This window comes from Mustela nigripes, chromosome 9, assembly GCF_022355385.1.
Source record: "Mustela nigripes isolate SB6536 chromosome 9, MUSNIG.SB6536, whole genome shotgun sequence".
NCBI classification, from domain to species: Eukaryota; Metazoa; Chordata; class Mammalia; order Carnivora; family Mustelidae; genus Mustela; species Mustela nigripes.
The window spans coordinates 35,276,343-35,291,973 of NC_081565.1; the positions used below are offsets into that span (position 1 = coordinate 35,276,343).

General features: G+C 45.8%; 1 protein-coding gene across 1 annotated transcript in view; it reads right to left on the reverse strand.

Moving 5' to 3' along the window:
• Positions 1-6,950: 6,950 nt before the first annotated feature.
• The window catches only part of RECK (reversion inducing cysteine rich protein with kazal motifs), a 76,156-nt gene continuing 67,475 nt past the window's right edge, over positions 6,951-15,631 (reverse strand). Inside the window, exons 17-21 of the mRNA XM_059411333.1 lie at positions 14,019-14,211; positions 12,424-12,634; positions 10,374-10,447; positions 9,381-9,536; positions 6,951-8,549 (exon numbers count right to left, since the gene is read on the reverse strand). Coding sequence (XP_059267316.1) covers positions 8,328-8,549; positions 9,381-9,536; positions 10,374-10,447; positions 12,424-12,634; positions 14,019-14,211 — 856 coding nt within the window. The 3' untranslated portion in view covers positions 6,951-8,327. The remainder of the gene's footprint in view (positions 8,550-9,380; positions 9,537-10,373; positions 10,448-12,423; positions 12,635-14,018; positions 14,212-15,631) is intronic.

The following is a 15,631-nucleotide window of genomic DNA, read 5'->3' on the forward strand; positions in this document are numbered from 1 at the left end:
GATGTGGGACTCGATCCCAGGACCCCAAGATCATGACCTGAGCCGAAGGCAGCGGCTTAACCCACTGAGCCACCCAGGCGCCCCCAAAGCTGTTCTTAAAGGAAAATACACAGTATAATGAATATGAACATAAGCTTTAAGTTAGGCCTGGGTTCAAAATGTTCCTGCTCTGCTACTTACCAGCCATGTGACCTTGGAGAAATTCTTTAATCTCAAGGCTTGGTTGCATCAACCAAACTTAATAATATTATAGTTTGGGTGGCTCAGTCAGTTAAGTGTCTGTCTTCAGTTCAGATCATGATCCCAGAGTCCTGGAATTGAGTCCTGCATCCGGCTCCCTGGTCAACAGCCATCAGGGAGATTCAAATCAAAACCACACTGAGGGGCGTCTGGGTGGCTCAGTGGGTTAAAGTCTCTGCCTTCGGCTCAGGTCATGATCCCAGGGTCCTGGGATTGAGGCCCGCACCGAGCTCTCTGCTCAACAGGTAGCCTACTTACCCCTCTCTCTCTGCCTGCCTCTCTGCCTACTTGTGATCTGTGTCTGTCAAATAAATAAATAAATAAAATCTTAAAAAAAAAAAAAAACCCAACACATTGAGATGCCACCTTACACCAGTTAAAATGGCCAAAATTAATAAGACAGTAAACAACTTATGTTGGAGAGGATGTGGAGAAAGGGGAACCCTCTTACATTGTTGTTGGGAATGCAAGTTGGTGCAGCCACTTTGGAAAACAGTGTGGAGATTCCTTAAGAAATTAAAAATAGAGCTTCCCTATGATCCTGCAACTGCACTACTGGGTATTTACCCCAAAGATACAGATGTAGTGAAAAGAAGGGCCATATGTACCCCAATTCATAGCAGCAATGACCACGGTCGCCAAACTGTGGAAAGAACCAAGATGCCCTTCAACGGACAAATGGATAAAGAAGATGTGGTCCATATATACTGTGGAGTCTTATGCCTCCATCGGAAAGGATGAATACCCAACATTTGTATCAACATGGATGGGACTGGAAGAGATTATGCTGACTGAAATAAGTCAAGCAGAGAGAGTTAATTATCATATGGTTTCACTTATTTGTGGAGCATAAGAAATAACATGGAGGACAAGGGGAGATGGAGAGGAGAAGGGAGTTGGGGGAAATTGGAGTGGGAGACAAACCATGCGAGACGGTGGACTCTGAGGAACTAACTGAGGGTTTTGGAGGGGACGGGCGTGGGAGGTTGGGGGAATCAGGTGGTGGGTATTGTGGAGGGCGTGTATTGCATGGAGCACTGGGTGTGGTAAACAATGAAAAGTATAGCAAATACAAAAAACCATCGTACATCATTTATGAATATATATGCTAGAGCCAGCAAATTGAATCTAGTACTGTACTACATGAATAATACATTATGACCAAATAACATTTATTTCAAGGGTATAAGGGTGGTTCCATATTAAGAAATATATTCATGATTTATATTCATAAGGCAAAGAAAAACATAAACAGATGCTAAATATACCTTTGCTACAATTCAATATCCATTACTGAGTTAAAAAGAAAAAAAAACTCTTAAATTTTCCCTCAGCAGTATAAAGGGAAGCCCCCATGCTTAACAGTGAAAGGTTGGACATTACCATTAAAAGTCAAGAACATAACAAGGTTTCCAGCTATCGCCACTGTTACTCCATTTTGTTCTGGGAGTTCTAGCCAATATTAGGGCAACAGAAAGATGTAAGAAGTATAAATATCAGAAGGGAGAGAGAAGAAGCTGTAAGCTTCCCTCTGGAAAAACCTAAGGAAATCCATTACATTAATATAAAAATTTAAAAATGATAGCCAGGTCCAAGAAATATTTTAAAAAAATCAGTGAGGGGGCACCTCGATGGCTCATTTGGTTCAGCATCTGACTCTTGATTTTGGCTGAGGTCATGATCTCAGGGTCATGAGATCAAGCCCATGCTGGTCTGCTGGAGGTTCTCTTTCTCTCTCTCTCTCTCTCTCCATCTCTCTGTCCCTACCCCCACAGGTGCTCTCTCACTCTCTCTCAAATAAACAAATAAAACAAACAAACAAATAAATAAATAATCAAAACTTTATTACAAAGCATCAGTAACCAGTTAGGCTCCACCAGGGGGCAGGCTGGGAGAGCACCCAGAGCCCCGCATTTTAAAAGCACTCAGGTATAGGCTTCTTTCTGTACACACAGGACCACATGCACTTTATTTTGGGGACTACCTCCCTTCCTCACCAGAACAGCCCTGGCTGTTTTAGCAACAAAACGCAGACTCACTCTTCTGAGGGGTGCCTGCTGCCGGGCAGGTGAGGGGGCCCCAGAGCAGCTGCCTCAAGGGCCACTGCCTGAGGGTGTGCCAGTGAAGAGGAGGCAGAGGGCCGGAAGTGGTCTCCACCAGGAAGGGTGGGGACAGACGCTTGAAATGGTGTTGTGAAGGGCCAGGAGAGGACCCAAGAGGGGAAGGGGGTCAGGCAGGAAGGAGCGCACTGGGTGGGGGTCGCCTCCAGAGGGTGAAGCCAAGAGGCCGTCGCCATCTTGGGTGCCGCACTGGAATGGTTGGGCAGACCACATGTGCCCCCTCTCTGACTTCTTTTTGCTCCACTTCCTTCCCTAAACTGACCTGGCTCCTCTCTCCCTCCAGGAGGCTGACCTGCATTGTCACAGCAGCGGGCTCCCTTATCCTCGGTCTTGTGACTGGGTTCGGTGATGGGAGCAAAGGAAAGGCCCTGGGGGCCCTTCTGTGTCCTGGGGACCACCTCCCCTCTGTGGGCTTAGAGGCCCTAGGAGCGACCTGTTACAGCTGTCATCCACAACCCCCTGCAGTTTCTTACACTCTGCTCACACCTTTGTGGATGGTTCCCTTATCAAGCCTTCCTCAGAAGATCCCAACTGGGAGGGCCACCTGTTTTCTTGCCCTACGGGGACCAACAGGAAAGCAACTACTCACATCTCCAGCGGATTTCAGTGCCGGATCGGTAGGGGGAAGACAGGTGAGGTGGTACTCAGGAAGAGGGTAGCATGTCACCTGGTTCTGGCCAAGCTGGAGTTTCCATCTGCAGGAATGTGCCAAGCCAGCAGGAACAGTAGAGACATCCCAAATCTGAAACCAGGTTCCTGAAGTTTCCCTTGCAGGCCTGGGAGGTAACCACCTCTGCCCCCAGGTGGATGTTGGAGGGATCCTGCCCCAATCAGAGAGCTTCCTACAGAGAAGGCTCTAGAAGGATTTTGCACTCACTGGTAGAAGAAGGGAGAGGAAAGTGCATTGTGGGTAACTTTTCCCTTTGCTTATATTTGCAAGTATTTGGGGAAATGCATGTGTTATTTTTTATAATGAGAAAACGGTACAGTGGACTTCATTTTGGAAAAATTAAAGTGTTTGGAGTGGAGCAGGGGTATTAGCATGCTTCCCCATATGAAGACTTCCTCCCTTACCCTTGCCTCTCAGGAGCCCAAGTTCCTGAGAATCTAACTCAGCCTTAGACTTTGCATGTACTGTCTCTGTGCATCATTTTGTTGTGGGCCAGTGAGAGAACAAGATGAAACACACTGTGTAAATCGTCAATAAAAATGCTAGAGAACTGTATCAGTTACTTTCATGATTCCTGTTTCTCCTTGGACTTGTCTATCAGACCCTGCCTAGTGTTCCTGCCCTGTCAATCTGACCTGACACTGAACCTAGTTCACTCTAGCCGCCCCCTGGTGTCCACCCTCATGGAACTCTCCCACATGGCTGGCTCCATCTCCCAGAAGCACAAATCCAGCCCATTCCCTTGTGCCAGGGAAAGCCCAGACCTGGCCCCGGGCCTTGTCTTTGCTCTGACTTGCTGTGCGACTCTGGGATAGTTCTTCTGTTCTCTGGGCCTGTTTCCCTCTATGTACATAGTGGAAATCTACCCTCTAGCTCCAGGCTTGCTGGATTGGGGAAAGGAATTTCCTTAGGAATGAGGCCTCTGCTATCCCTTCCCCTCAGCTGGCAGGGCTCACATCTCAGGCCTCTTTCACAGCTAGGAGGCAAGGGGAGAGGAGTATCCTGGAGCAGGGCTTCCTGTCCCTTTGAGAAATAGAGCAGCGTCTGTGGGATGTGGGGGTCTGACTCCCAGCAGCCCAGGGCTGAGGGAAAATCATTAAACCAAAAGAAGGAAAATAAAATGTCTTCTATGCATTTTGTGTCAAGGCCACCAGCATTGCTGGCAGGCTTAACTTTCTTCCTGCACTGGAGCTGAAACAGGCTGAGGGTAAACCCGGAGAACAGAGGCCAGCCCCAGGCAAAGCCTGGCACCTGGACTGGCTCAGTTATCGTCTGCTCAGTGGAGTCCAGGATGCTCGTAGGACGGAGGAGAGGAAGTGCAGCCTGAGGATGAATCAGGGGATGATCTCAAATCAAAGATCTCTTATGATACTGAAGTCTGATGCACACCAGGTCAGTCAGAAGAACCGAGAGGGCCAGGACAGAGGCTCTGGATGCCATTCTGGCCTGACATTTGAGGCCAGCACATCTGATCCGCCCAACATCTCCCCTTCCTTGTCAGTTCTGCTCATCTGTCGCTGGGACCCACACAGGCTCTCCTGCTTCTGTGCCTTTGCTCCAACTGCACCTTCTACCGAGAATACATCTCCTGAAGGCCTCTGGCAAAGCCCGTTTTTCTTGGGGCCTGCTCAAATCAAACCCTTTCTAAGAAGCCTTCTGACTTCCCCTGTCTCTCCTTGTCCTAACTCCTCCCAAGGTACACTGGATAGTATACAAACTACACCTGTACATACTGCAGTTAGATCTCCTGCTCCTATCGTGTACAGGCAAGCCGTAACTAACGGCCGTGCCACGCAGGAGATCTTAGTGGACAAACCTTACCAGAAACAAATGTCCCAAAGCTTGGACTGAAGACGTCCTAGGACTGTTACCGATGCTGATAGGGACACCATGCCAATGTCACCAACTCACTGCGAAGTGAGCTGAGGCTGGAGGAGGTGTTGCATGTGGGATTGAAGTTTTAAATTAACCTGGTCAGAGGCCTGAGAAATGAAATGAGGCTGTTTGGGCAGCTGGAGGTAATACTTACGATATGGAGGCTGAGAATGTCAGTATGGGGCTCTGCTACCCAGCTGCAGACAGGGGTTCACCTAGAACAGCTGAGGGCAGTTCCTAGAAAAGTAGAAGGGTTTTCATGTTTATGCCCTAACAAGCTGAGCCTGCCAAAAGACTGGTTTTATCTTGAGGCAAAGGCTGTTGGTGGCATTTGCCTTCCTGCTTGCCTTCCTGGACTTTGGCTCAGCATTGGTGCTGGAGACCGTCACCCACATGGCCAGCAGGGCGTGTTCGCCACAGCAGCGTGCAAGTGAGGAGCATTATCTCCCCAAACGGACCTGACTTGGCCTTATTTCCTTGGCCTTGACCTTCTCATGATTGTGTCTAGAGCAGGAGCAACTTATAGATCTTTCTCTTTCTTAATATTCTCCTTCCCCCAAACCCAAGCACCTCTCTCATTTCTCTTATTCCTTCTCAGAACATGAAATTTCTACTTATTTTCTAATAAAGCATTTTAGTGAGTCCTGGCTATTCTGATGACAAACGACTTCCAAGTGGCCTTTATTATTGTTCCAAATACTCGCGGTCCCTCCGGTCCCTCCCCTAGCTCCATCCTTGTTGCCTCCCCGCAACATACAGCACCCACCCCCGAAGACTATACCTCCCTACCTTTTGAACTCAGGAAGGACCACATGGCTTGCTTGGGCCGGTAAGATGTCAGCAGAAATAACAGAACCACTTTTAAGCAGAGGCCTAAGGAACAGCTCTCGTTCTGTCTCTTCCCCTCCTCCTTTTCTTGTTATTGTTTTGTTTTTTGGTTTAACAGCAGATATTTCTTAAAGATCTGAAGGCTAGAAGTCCAAGATCAAGATGTCAGCAGGGTTGGTTTCTTCTGAGGCCTTTTTCCTTAGCTTGCAGACGGCTCCCATCTTCCTTTGTCCTCATGTGCTCTTTCCTCTGTGTACACACATATCTCGGGCACCATGTTCCTGGTGCCCCCATGCCGGGCTCAGGGGTATGCTCTCCACCTAATTTTGTACACAGGGTTGACCAAAGACGGTGATTCCAGCTCAGTCTCCAGAGTAAAGTATGTCCACTGTTGGCAGGACCTGGCTCAGCCACTCCATTTTCAGAATTATGGCGTGGTCTGGGCTGGAGATCAAGTCAGCCAGCCATGCCTCCAGGTAAAACACCAATGGGTCTCCTAGTTCCTGCACAGGAATCTGTCATAGCTGGATGTGAATCTGTGGTGGCAGAAGTGATGACCCCAGCGGCCTCTCCAGGAACTGGGCAGGCATCCGTCCTCAGTCTGGGCCTTAACAGCACCTGCGCCGTCGACCCTGTGAGGACCAACAGCCCAAGAGCAAGTTCTGAGTAGCTCCTCAGAGCTCCAGCCTCTTTCCTCCCACTCTGTGAGGACACTGGAAGGGGTCCTTGAGTGAAGACGGTATAAAGCAGGAGTGTAGCTGACACACAGTAAACATGGGATGGAGTAAAGTGTGAGCCTCTTTTGTTGTCAGCCATGGAGGTTTGGGGCCTTAGCCTCAGCTGACTGACAGATCCTCTCAGGCTCTAATCAACAGGCTCTCTGTTTCCACAGCCCAGAGTACTCTCTGCCTCAGGGTGTGCCCTGGAACTGCAACACTGGGCCCAAGGCAGTGTGCTGGACTGTCTTGTCTGTTCTGGGGTCTTGGAGGGCCTAAAGCTGGGGTCTTTGTACTTGACTTCTGGCCACCATATGCCCTCTGCTCAAGCCTCCATCTGGTCTGACCAGCTCCATTCCAGCTGCCCCGCTTTCCCGGGGCCCTTGGGCTTGGAATAATAAAACCCCCACGGTTTCTTTTTCCAGAGCAAAGGACATAGCTTACCTAAGAGTGGTCAGTGGTTTCATTTTAAATGTCCACACTGCTTGGAAGTACACATAATCATATAAAATTATTTTTATTAAAATAGAAAAGCTTTCCAGTATATTGCATTGAAGACATTTATATAGAAAAAGCAATTGCAACAAACATGCTACATCAGCACTGAAATATTCTGAAAGCTTTAAGTGCCCACTTTTAAACATATTTTGGTATAATGAACATATCCCTACATATTTCAAAGGGTACATATAATACTGAAAAAAATACTTCATGTAACATCTAAGTTTAGGTGCATACCAACAGGAGGCATTACATTGAATAGCTTATTTCAAACTGTGAAACACATTCAAAGTATTCAATTGCTTAGACAACATGCAAACACTTTTATACTTAGATTGACATATTTAAATATATAAACCACAAGTCTTTATAATTCTATATCAAAAAAGAAAGTCAGACAGAACACTTACCCACACTGTGCATATCACTAAAAGCAATGCGTCTTCATGAACGGAAAGTACTGGGTTAACACACATGATTGTCATTTTACAAATATGGCTATTTACCTTCTTCATAATAAAATAGAAATATCATGTATTATTTACACTACTAATTATTTCACTTTTTGGCAAGTATATAAGTAGCAGCAATTGGTTTAAAGATTGATATTTAAAAACTCTTAAGTTTAACTCGGATGAATACCGAACAATATATATCGGTTAATAAAAAAAGGCATAATGCAATCTGCTTTGATGTGGTATAATTTCTCCCTTTCACAAAGTCATACACACATTAGTAATCACTCAGCCTATTGTGTACAATGTATCTCATAAATGCCACTTCCTTAGCAAGCTTTGCTTAACATAATAGATGGGTTCCTGAATTAAATTTCTGAAAATTAATTTTGCCTGATGATTTATATGATAATTCCAAAGATGCATTATCTTTATTTCACACTCTAAAATGGCTCTTCACAGTGACCCCTAGCTTCTAGATAGAGTAGGTAATTATCTGTAAACACACACACACTAGGGACACCTTAGTATTTAAAGGAACTCCGAAATGAAGTTTCTGGGTGGGAAGCTTATAGTAAAGTGAGTTATCTTTCTAAAAAGTGATCATCTCACTTAACCAATGGTTCCTAATTTGTTTTACAGTGTGGGATGACCCATCTAATGAGCAAAGTATAAAGTGTAAGGCAGTGATCCACCAAAAGAAGACATCCTCTTTTCATTAGTATTTGGAAGAACATATTTTGACATTTGTAATAAAACAAACCCCCTAATATTGGCAGATTAAAAAAAAAATACTGTGTGGTGAACAGAGGTGACAAGTGCTTTTCCTTGGCCACTATTCAACTACAAACCAGGAGTCCTGCATGTCTCTCACAATGTAGAAAAACTTGATGGAGGAACATTTTGCACTTTTCATGGGCAGTCAGATACGTGTCCAGACCATGTGCAAAGCAGGGCTCAGACTGAGGAGGACGAGGCAGGAGGGCCAGGGGGCTCTGGCCTTGATACCAGCCGATGGCACACTGCTTGAGACCTGTACCTGGGAAATGATGAGGGCAGACAGAGGGACGTGGGACGCCAGAGTGGGGCTGTCGGAGTTGATGAGGGATTCAATCTTCTCTGCTTCTTTATTGCAGGCCTCAATCTGGGAAAGGAGAATCAGATTTTAAAATCTACAACCACAGAACCTGTGAAAGGGTCAAGTCAGACACAATCCGCATATATCCCAGCAGAGAATATACTTTCTCTTTCCTTTTCTGAGCCAAAGTAACATTTTAATATAGTCTTAATTATACCAATAGTAATAGCACCGAGGGAAATTAAATCAGAAAAGAAATGATGCACAATGCCACTGCCCTTACCACTCAGCCACGTTCAGACATTACCTTCCCACAGTTAGACATAGTCCCAGGCAATGGACTTTCAGTGCTTCCTTACCCATCCCAGAGGACAGCAATGGGGTTTACTCAGCTTCCTGACTGGCCATTTACAAACCGCTTGTATTCACTCCCCTCACTGGAGCCCCCACTGTTCTGATGCTGACACTTGGGCCCATAGCAGTGAGGATCACCTCTAGAATATGAGGAAGAAAAATGGAGTCCATAAGACCAGGCCCGGTGGGCTTCTCCTCCCAAGTGGGAGCACAGCCCTCATGCGGCCGGTGTCCTCGTCTAGGGCTGTGTCACTGCACGACCCGCACCAGCTGCTTCCCTCCCTGGGCTTCAGCTGCCTCATCCATGCGTAAGTAGAAGCCCTCTGTGTGTGCGCACTCTGAGTGGCCCCTCAGCATTTCGGCTCTCCCACTCCTTCACATTCTGCTGTCAGAGATGAGCCTGGCTGCGGTCACCTGGGACACCTTCCCAGACTGCCCTTGTTTTTCCTGCTCCTGCCCTACCTAACTTTCCAAATGCCTCTACTTCCTCCCTCTCCTAAATCCTCTAAACAAGAAGGCTGCACAAGGCGCGCTGAACCCCACCTGCAAAGCTTTTGGATAATGATCGACAGGAATGATCAGGATCACTATCTCGGATTCAATACTGAAGTATCCAAATACGTCACACTGCGGAACAGACACGTGCATGCGGATTTTCTGAAGTATTTCCAGAACTGTTATTGGCTTTTTGTTTGTTACCTGGGAAGAGAAAATAAATTCCATTACCTGCATAAAAGAGGAATTCCTTATTACTGCTGAGGCTGCCTTGCTATTTTGCCTATTGGGACTCCCAAGTATGGGGCCCCAAAAAGCCCCTTCTGGCTAAATTCGAAATCTACAGAGTCCATTCCAGAGGGCTTTTGTCTGACTCCAGAGCTTTGTAGCTCAAGATAAACACTTTAACCCAAAGCCCCTACTCCCCTTTAAGGCACTGTTCTGAGTTGGGAGCCACAGGAAAATGATTAAAGTCTTCCTATAAATATACAGTTGTTTGAATCCAAACGGGATAATTTTCGGTAGTGGTAGTGTTGGCTGCTACATTTCTGGAACCCTGTGTCCTCAGAAGTGGAGCAGAAGTGATGGTACATTGAAGGGAAAGGGGCAAAGCAGACACGGGAAGGTGGTGGGCTCTGGAAGCGCCTCCCCCCAACCCCCCCGCCTGGGGGTGGGAGGAATGGGGACTATGAGGGCAGGCAGCCTTGAAACCATATAGGCATCTACCAGTCTCTGGCTGCCTGGTTCTGCCTCCAGTCCTAACTCAACATACTATGTAAGCCAGGGGCCTCTTCTAAGGCAGGTCAGGCTGTGCTGTGCATAACAAGGTCACCAAACAGCCAGAGTGCAGGGGAAAGGAGCACGGGATTGGGGGCCAGACACCCTGAGTTCTACTAGTAATGAGCTATACAGTGTCAGGCAATCTGCTTTTCTGTGAATTACTTTCTTCCTCTATAAATGGGACAACACATTCTATTCTGTGGATTACTGAGAAGTTTATCAATAAGGTTTCAACAGTATGTGGCACATAAAGCGATTTACCTTTGCAATAGTATCCAGTTTTTCTTTGTCAAATAAAACTCTTAACATTCCAGCACATAATGGGCAACAAGCACCTGTATAACAGAAACCATTTTATGCATGTTCAGAATTAGAAAATTAGAAATCAAAATAGCCAGTGAAATAAGCAACCCTTCATTTTGTGCTAGGAGAGTTGTAGCTATCCTCCCTGATGTACTTTTAGATATGTTCCCTCACCAGCTGGGATCTTATTATCTATACATTTACCCAAATCCTTCCACCACCCTTGCCTTCATCCTTTACCACTTCTCAGGGCAACCCGTGATGGTATGAGGCAGGAGAGAGAGCTCGTCTTTCACAAGGTGTGGGGCCTGGACCCTGCCCTGCCTCAGAACTCACTGTGATCCCAGGGAAGTGCTTTCCTGTGCCTTTGATTTCCTGTCTGCAAAACAAGGGAGCAGATGTTTTAGGGATTCCATGAGTGTTTGGTTCAAATTTAACCTTAAAAATTATATTTAAAGCTGTTAAAAATGATGACAAAATATGAGAACATGGTCTTCAGAAAGAAAGAGGCTTTGTTTTTTTTGCTCACTGCTATGCCCCAGTGTCTAGAAGAGTCTCTGGCAAACAGTAGAAGCTCAAGAAACACTTGATGAATCCAGGGGTGGATGAATGAACTTGTGAGACTCCGTGCAGACACTGGATCAAGTCTTGTCTCTTATCTCTGCTTAACTGAAAAGTACTACGCTCTATGGTAAGTAGTTTAAGAAAACTTACTACTGGGGCACCTCGGTGGCTCAGGTAGTTAACTGTCTGCCTTCGGCTCAGGTCATGATCCCAGAGTCCTGGGATCAAGCCCTACTTTGGGCTCCCTGCTCTGTGGGAGTCTGCTTCTCCCTCTCCCTGCCACTCCCCCTGTTTGTACTCTCTCTCTGTCAAATAAATAAGTAAAATCTTCTTAAAAAAAAAAAACCATTATTCTTATAACACTCTGTATGAAACAAGACTTTCTTGATTATAGGCAACTAGATGCTAAGGCCAATCTAAGACCAATATCTTACATTTCTCTGAATTGCAAATGTTTGTGTTCCTCAAAAGTACTTCAATTATTCATTCATTAATTACTTACTCTTTATTCATTAACTACTAGTTCTTTATTACCTTTATGATGAGTAAACTTTACACATTTGAGCTACTAACCATAATTTTAGTAATGAAATGTCACTTTATCTATTTATTTATTTATTTAAAAATTTTTTTTTAAGATTTTATTTATTTATTTGACAGAGAGAGATTACAAGTAGGCAGAGAGGCAGGCAGAGAGAGAGAGGAGGAAGCAGGCTCCCTGCTGAGCAGAGAGCCCGATGCGGGGCTCGATCCCAGGACCCTGGGATCATGACCTAAGCTGAAGGCAGAGGCTTAACCCATTGAGCCACCCAGGCGCCCCATCGCTTTATCTATTTATATATTGGTGTTTGGTGTGATTTTGCCTGAAAACATTTGCCATATTGTTTTATTTATTTATTTATTTAAGCTGATTTATTTTTAAGTAATCTCTACACCCAATGTGGGGCTCAGACTCACAAATCTGAGACCAAGAGTTGCATGCTCTTTTGACTGAGCTCGGCACCCTTGCTATATTGTTTTAAATCCCATGGACAAGATGATGTCTAAATTAATCTAGAGCTTTTTAAGGGGGACCCAGAGTAATGCATCTAATCAGCATCAGGTAGAGCCAAAACTGTTTTTTCTTAAGATTTTATTTATTTAGAAAGAGAGAAAGAGAGATCACGAGCAGGGGAAGGGCAGATGGAGAAGGAGAAAGAGCATCTCAAGTAGACTCTGCACCAAGCACTGGAGCCTGAGCCAGGGTTTGATCTCACAACCCCAAGATCATGACCTGGGCCATAATCAAGACTTGGATGCTTACCTGATGGAGCCACCCAGGAGCTCCAAGTCAAGACTTTTTGAAAAGTTTAAGTAAATGAGTCAACTCTCTTTCTGAGTGACTTACTCCCTGAAGGTGGGTAAGTCTGTTTGTCCAATCCCACCCCAAATACTGCCAGCCTACCTGGTGGGATGATGGGTTTGCACTCAGTTGCAGAGAGGGAAGGACACTTGACTGCAGCACACTCAGCGACAGAACTGTCCTCTGAGAGGACCCCAACTGCCTGGCAGGGCCCATAGTAATCCACAGCTGCGCGATCGGAGTAAGCGGCACACACGCTACTGTAGGTCTCCCCATTGTGCCCGCAGATGGGCTCCGCGGCTCTGCAGAAGGGCTGATGACAAGCAAAGCACATTTAGCCTATAAACCTCTGTAGTACACTTTTCCTAACCAAGAGCACAAAACAAAGGAAAAAAGATACAGGTATAAATTCCTGGACCCTCTTTTTTTTTTTTTTTTAAAGATTTTATTTATTTATTTGACAGAGAGAGATCACAGGTAGGTAGAGAGGCTGGCAGAGAGAGAGAGGGAGGGAGGGGAGCAGACTCCCTGCTGAGCAGAGAGCCCGATGTGGGACTCGATCCCAGGACCCTGAGATCATGACCTGAGCCGAAGGCAGCAGCTTAACCCACTGAGCCACCCAGGCGCCCTCCTGGACCCTCTTAATTAAGCTCCTAAGGTCAGCTAAACTTTGGGTTGGGGGTGGGGTCAATAGGGCTGTCGCAAGATGAACTGAAATGATTACTTTGCTGATCCTCTCTGGGACTTGGGTGCTCATTCCTTGTGAACTGATATGAGATACTCCTTCCCCCATCCCAGACTTCTATCATTCCCGAAGTACCTACCTGTTTGATGAAAACAAGATCAATCTCCATGCAAATTCAGAAGCCTTATCATTTCATGCTGGGTAGGGATAGGGAGAGGGAAGAGTGGAGAGCTCAGTGGGGTGGAGACTCTGGACCCATCAGATAGGTTAGGCTAAGTAAGAGAAAACTTGCAGCCAGTAGGAGGGAACAGATAGGAAGGGAAGACTGGGAATTCAGAGTAGATGGTATCAATGCACTTGGAACACAAGCTCTGAGGGATAACAGACCTAGGGAGACATGCTGAAGGCATTCTCCTGCTGGTGAAGACCAGGAAATGAGAAGCAATCATGTCAGGTGTTAGTTGGCTGTGAGTGGGGGCCCTGCAGGGTGTGTGTGTGTGTGTGTGTGTGTGTGGTTGTCCTTGGGGGTATTTTCTGGACACGAAATGCAAAAGGCTTCAAGATAAACTGATGTAAAAAGACACCAAGTATTCAAGAAATTTTCACTCACTCTTCTATGAGTGGGACTTCAGTGGAAAGAGTGGGAAAGCACTCTTTTCTTGGTGGTTTTAACTTGCATTCTTCCTGGACCCTATGCTAATGAGGGCCACAGAAGGGGAAGTGAAAATGGTACTGATGCACCCCAGGGTGTGTAACTTTACATTATTTTCCTAATGGTGGTTGGCATGAGGCCACTCTGCTCTTGCTTGTCCACTAGATGCCCAAAGGTACCAAAAGGAGTAGGACAGCCCTCCAGAGTTAGGAAGAAAAAGCCAGGCCTGGGATGGCTCATTTTAATTCTCTAGATTTGATAGGATTCATAGAAGACCCCCAAGTGGTCTTAACTGTTGCTTCATCTGTGAAAGACCATCAACTGATTTTATGCTTGGGTTTGTCAGCCAATCAACTGTACCTGGCAAGGGCCTTTGTATAAGAGGCTTTGCCCCCTCTGGTACAAAGTGCAGAGATTGCCATGTTCCACGTGGTTTGTGTCACAAACAGGATCGCGAACCTGGTCACAAGTGAGCTGTCTTGGCAAACACTCATATTGGCTACATCCAAATTTATCAAAAGTTGTCAGGCAGACTTGTGGTCTGGGTATGCATCTGAAAAACACAAATGTGGTACCATCAGCCAGTGCTGCAGGTGGGGGTGGGTGATGATGGGGCCGCTAAGGCACTGACAAGGGGCAAGAGGTTGAGAAAAAGCAAGAGGGAAGTCTGAAAGAGTCCCTATCCCCGAGAGCTTATGTAGAGTAGGAGAGTCAAGCATGCATATGAAGTGAGCAAGTAGGTTCTATACAAAATGCCCGTGGGAATGAGTCATTCTGATTCAGGAGCCTGGAGAAAGCAGCCGGAACAGGTGGTGTCCTGGTTGTCACCTGGGGGATAAGGAGGGCCACACTGGCCTGCCTGGCTGAGGAAGCCGCAAGAGCAAAGGTGTGGTGTGACTACGGTGCTGGGGGAAAGGGGAGGTGACCCTGAGGGTAGGAGCCAAGTTCACAGGGACAGAAGAGGCAGGATATGAGGGCTCATCAGGTGGGTTGGGGTCTGACGCTAGAGGCCTTTTAGTCAATAATAAAAGAAGCATTTTCTGGGGTTTAATTTCCAGCTTGGGTTTTACTGAGTCTGTCTAAAGAGAAGGCTTCACAGTATGAGCTGAAAAACTCAGGCTTCTGTGCTTATAGGCTGAGGACCTGCCACTGGCTGGTTGTGAATCACAGAGACAATGCCACCCCACAAAGCTGGGTCTTCCTAGTAATGTCAGGACCTTGCCTCATTCTTAATTCCTGAACTTCCTTGGAGGGGCTGGGGATGATAGCTCTTCTTTCGACTTTTCTGCTCTTTCATTTCTACATTGGCATTTATAACTTTCTATAAGGAGACCTATTAAAATGTTGAGGTTTCACTGGGCCTTGAAATAACAGGAAACACAAATGTTAGTCTGTACAATAAAAGGAGAAGAATATATCAGCTAGCATTATTTTGATTTCAAAGGAAATGACCTCTAATCTCTTTAGGGTTAAGTCTCCTGCTCTGAAATGACCACCAGCTCCATCACTACTAATATATGGCCGCTTTTCCTGATGGGATTTAAAATTAGAATGCATGTAGTTATGGTTTTTTGGAAATGTAAGACATTTGAAAAAAAATAATGGAGAAGAATATTTAGAACTTCATTATCTATTAACATGGAAGGGATGAGAACCAAGAATATCAGGAGGCATTTGGTAATTGTGGAAGGAAAAACTTTATGAAGTTGTGTATAGAGAAATAAGATCAATTGGAAATTTGAGAATTCAGGGAGTAAATTGAACATGATCAGGGCAGGGATTCTGTCTTGCTTATCGTTGTGTCCTTTAGAAAGATGGCTGGTAATCAGTAGATATTTGATGAATGAACACAACTTTTTTTTTTTTTTTAAGATTTTATTTATTTATTTGACAGAGAGAGAGATCACAAATAGGCAGAGAGACAGACAGAGAGAGAGATGAGGAGAAGCAGGCCCCTGCTGAGCAGAGAGCCC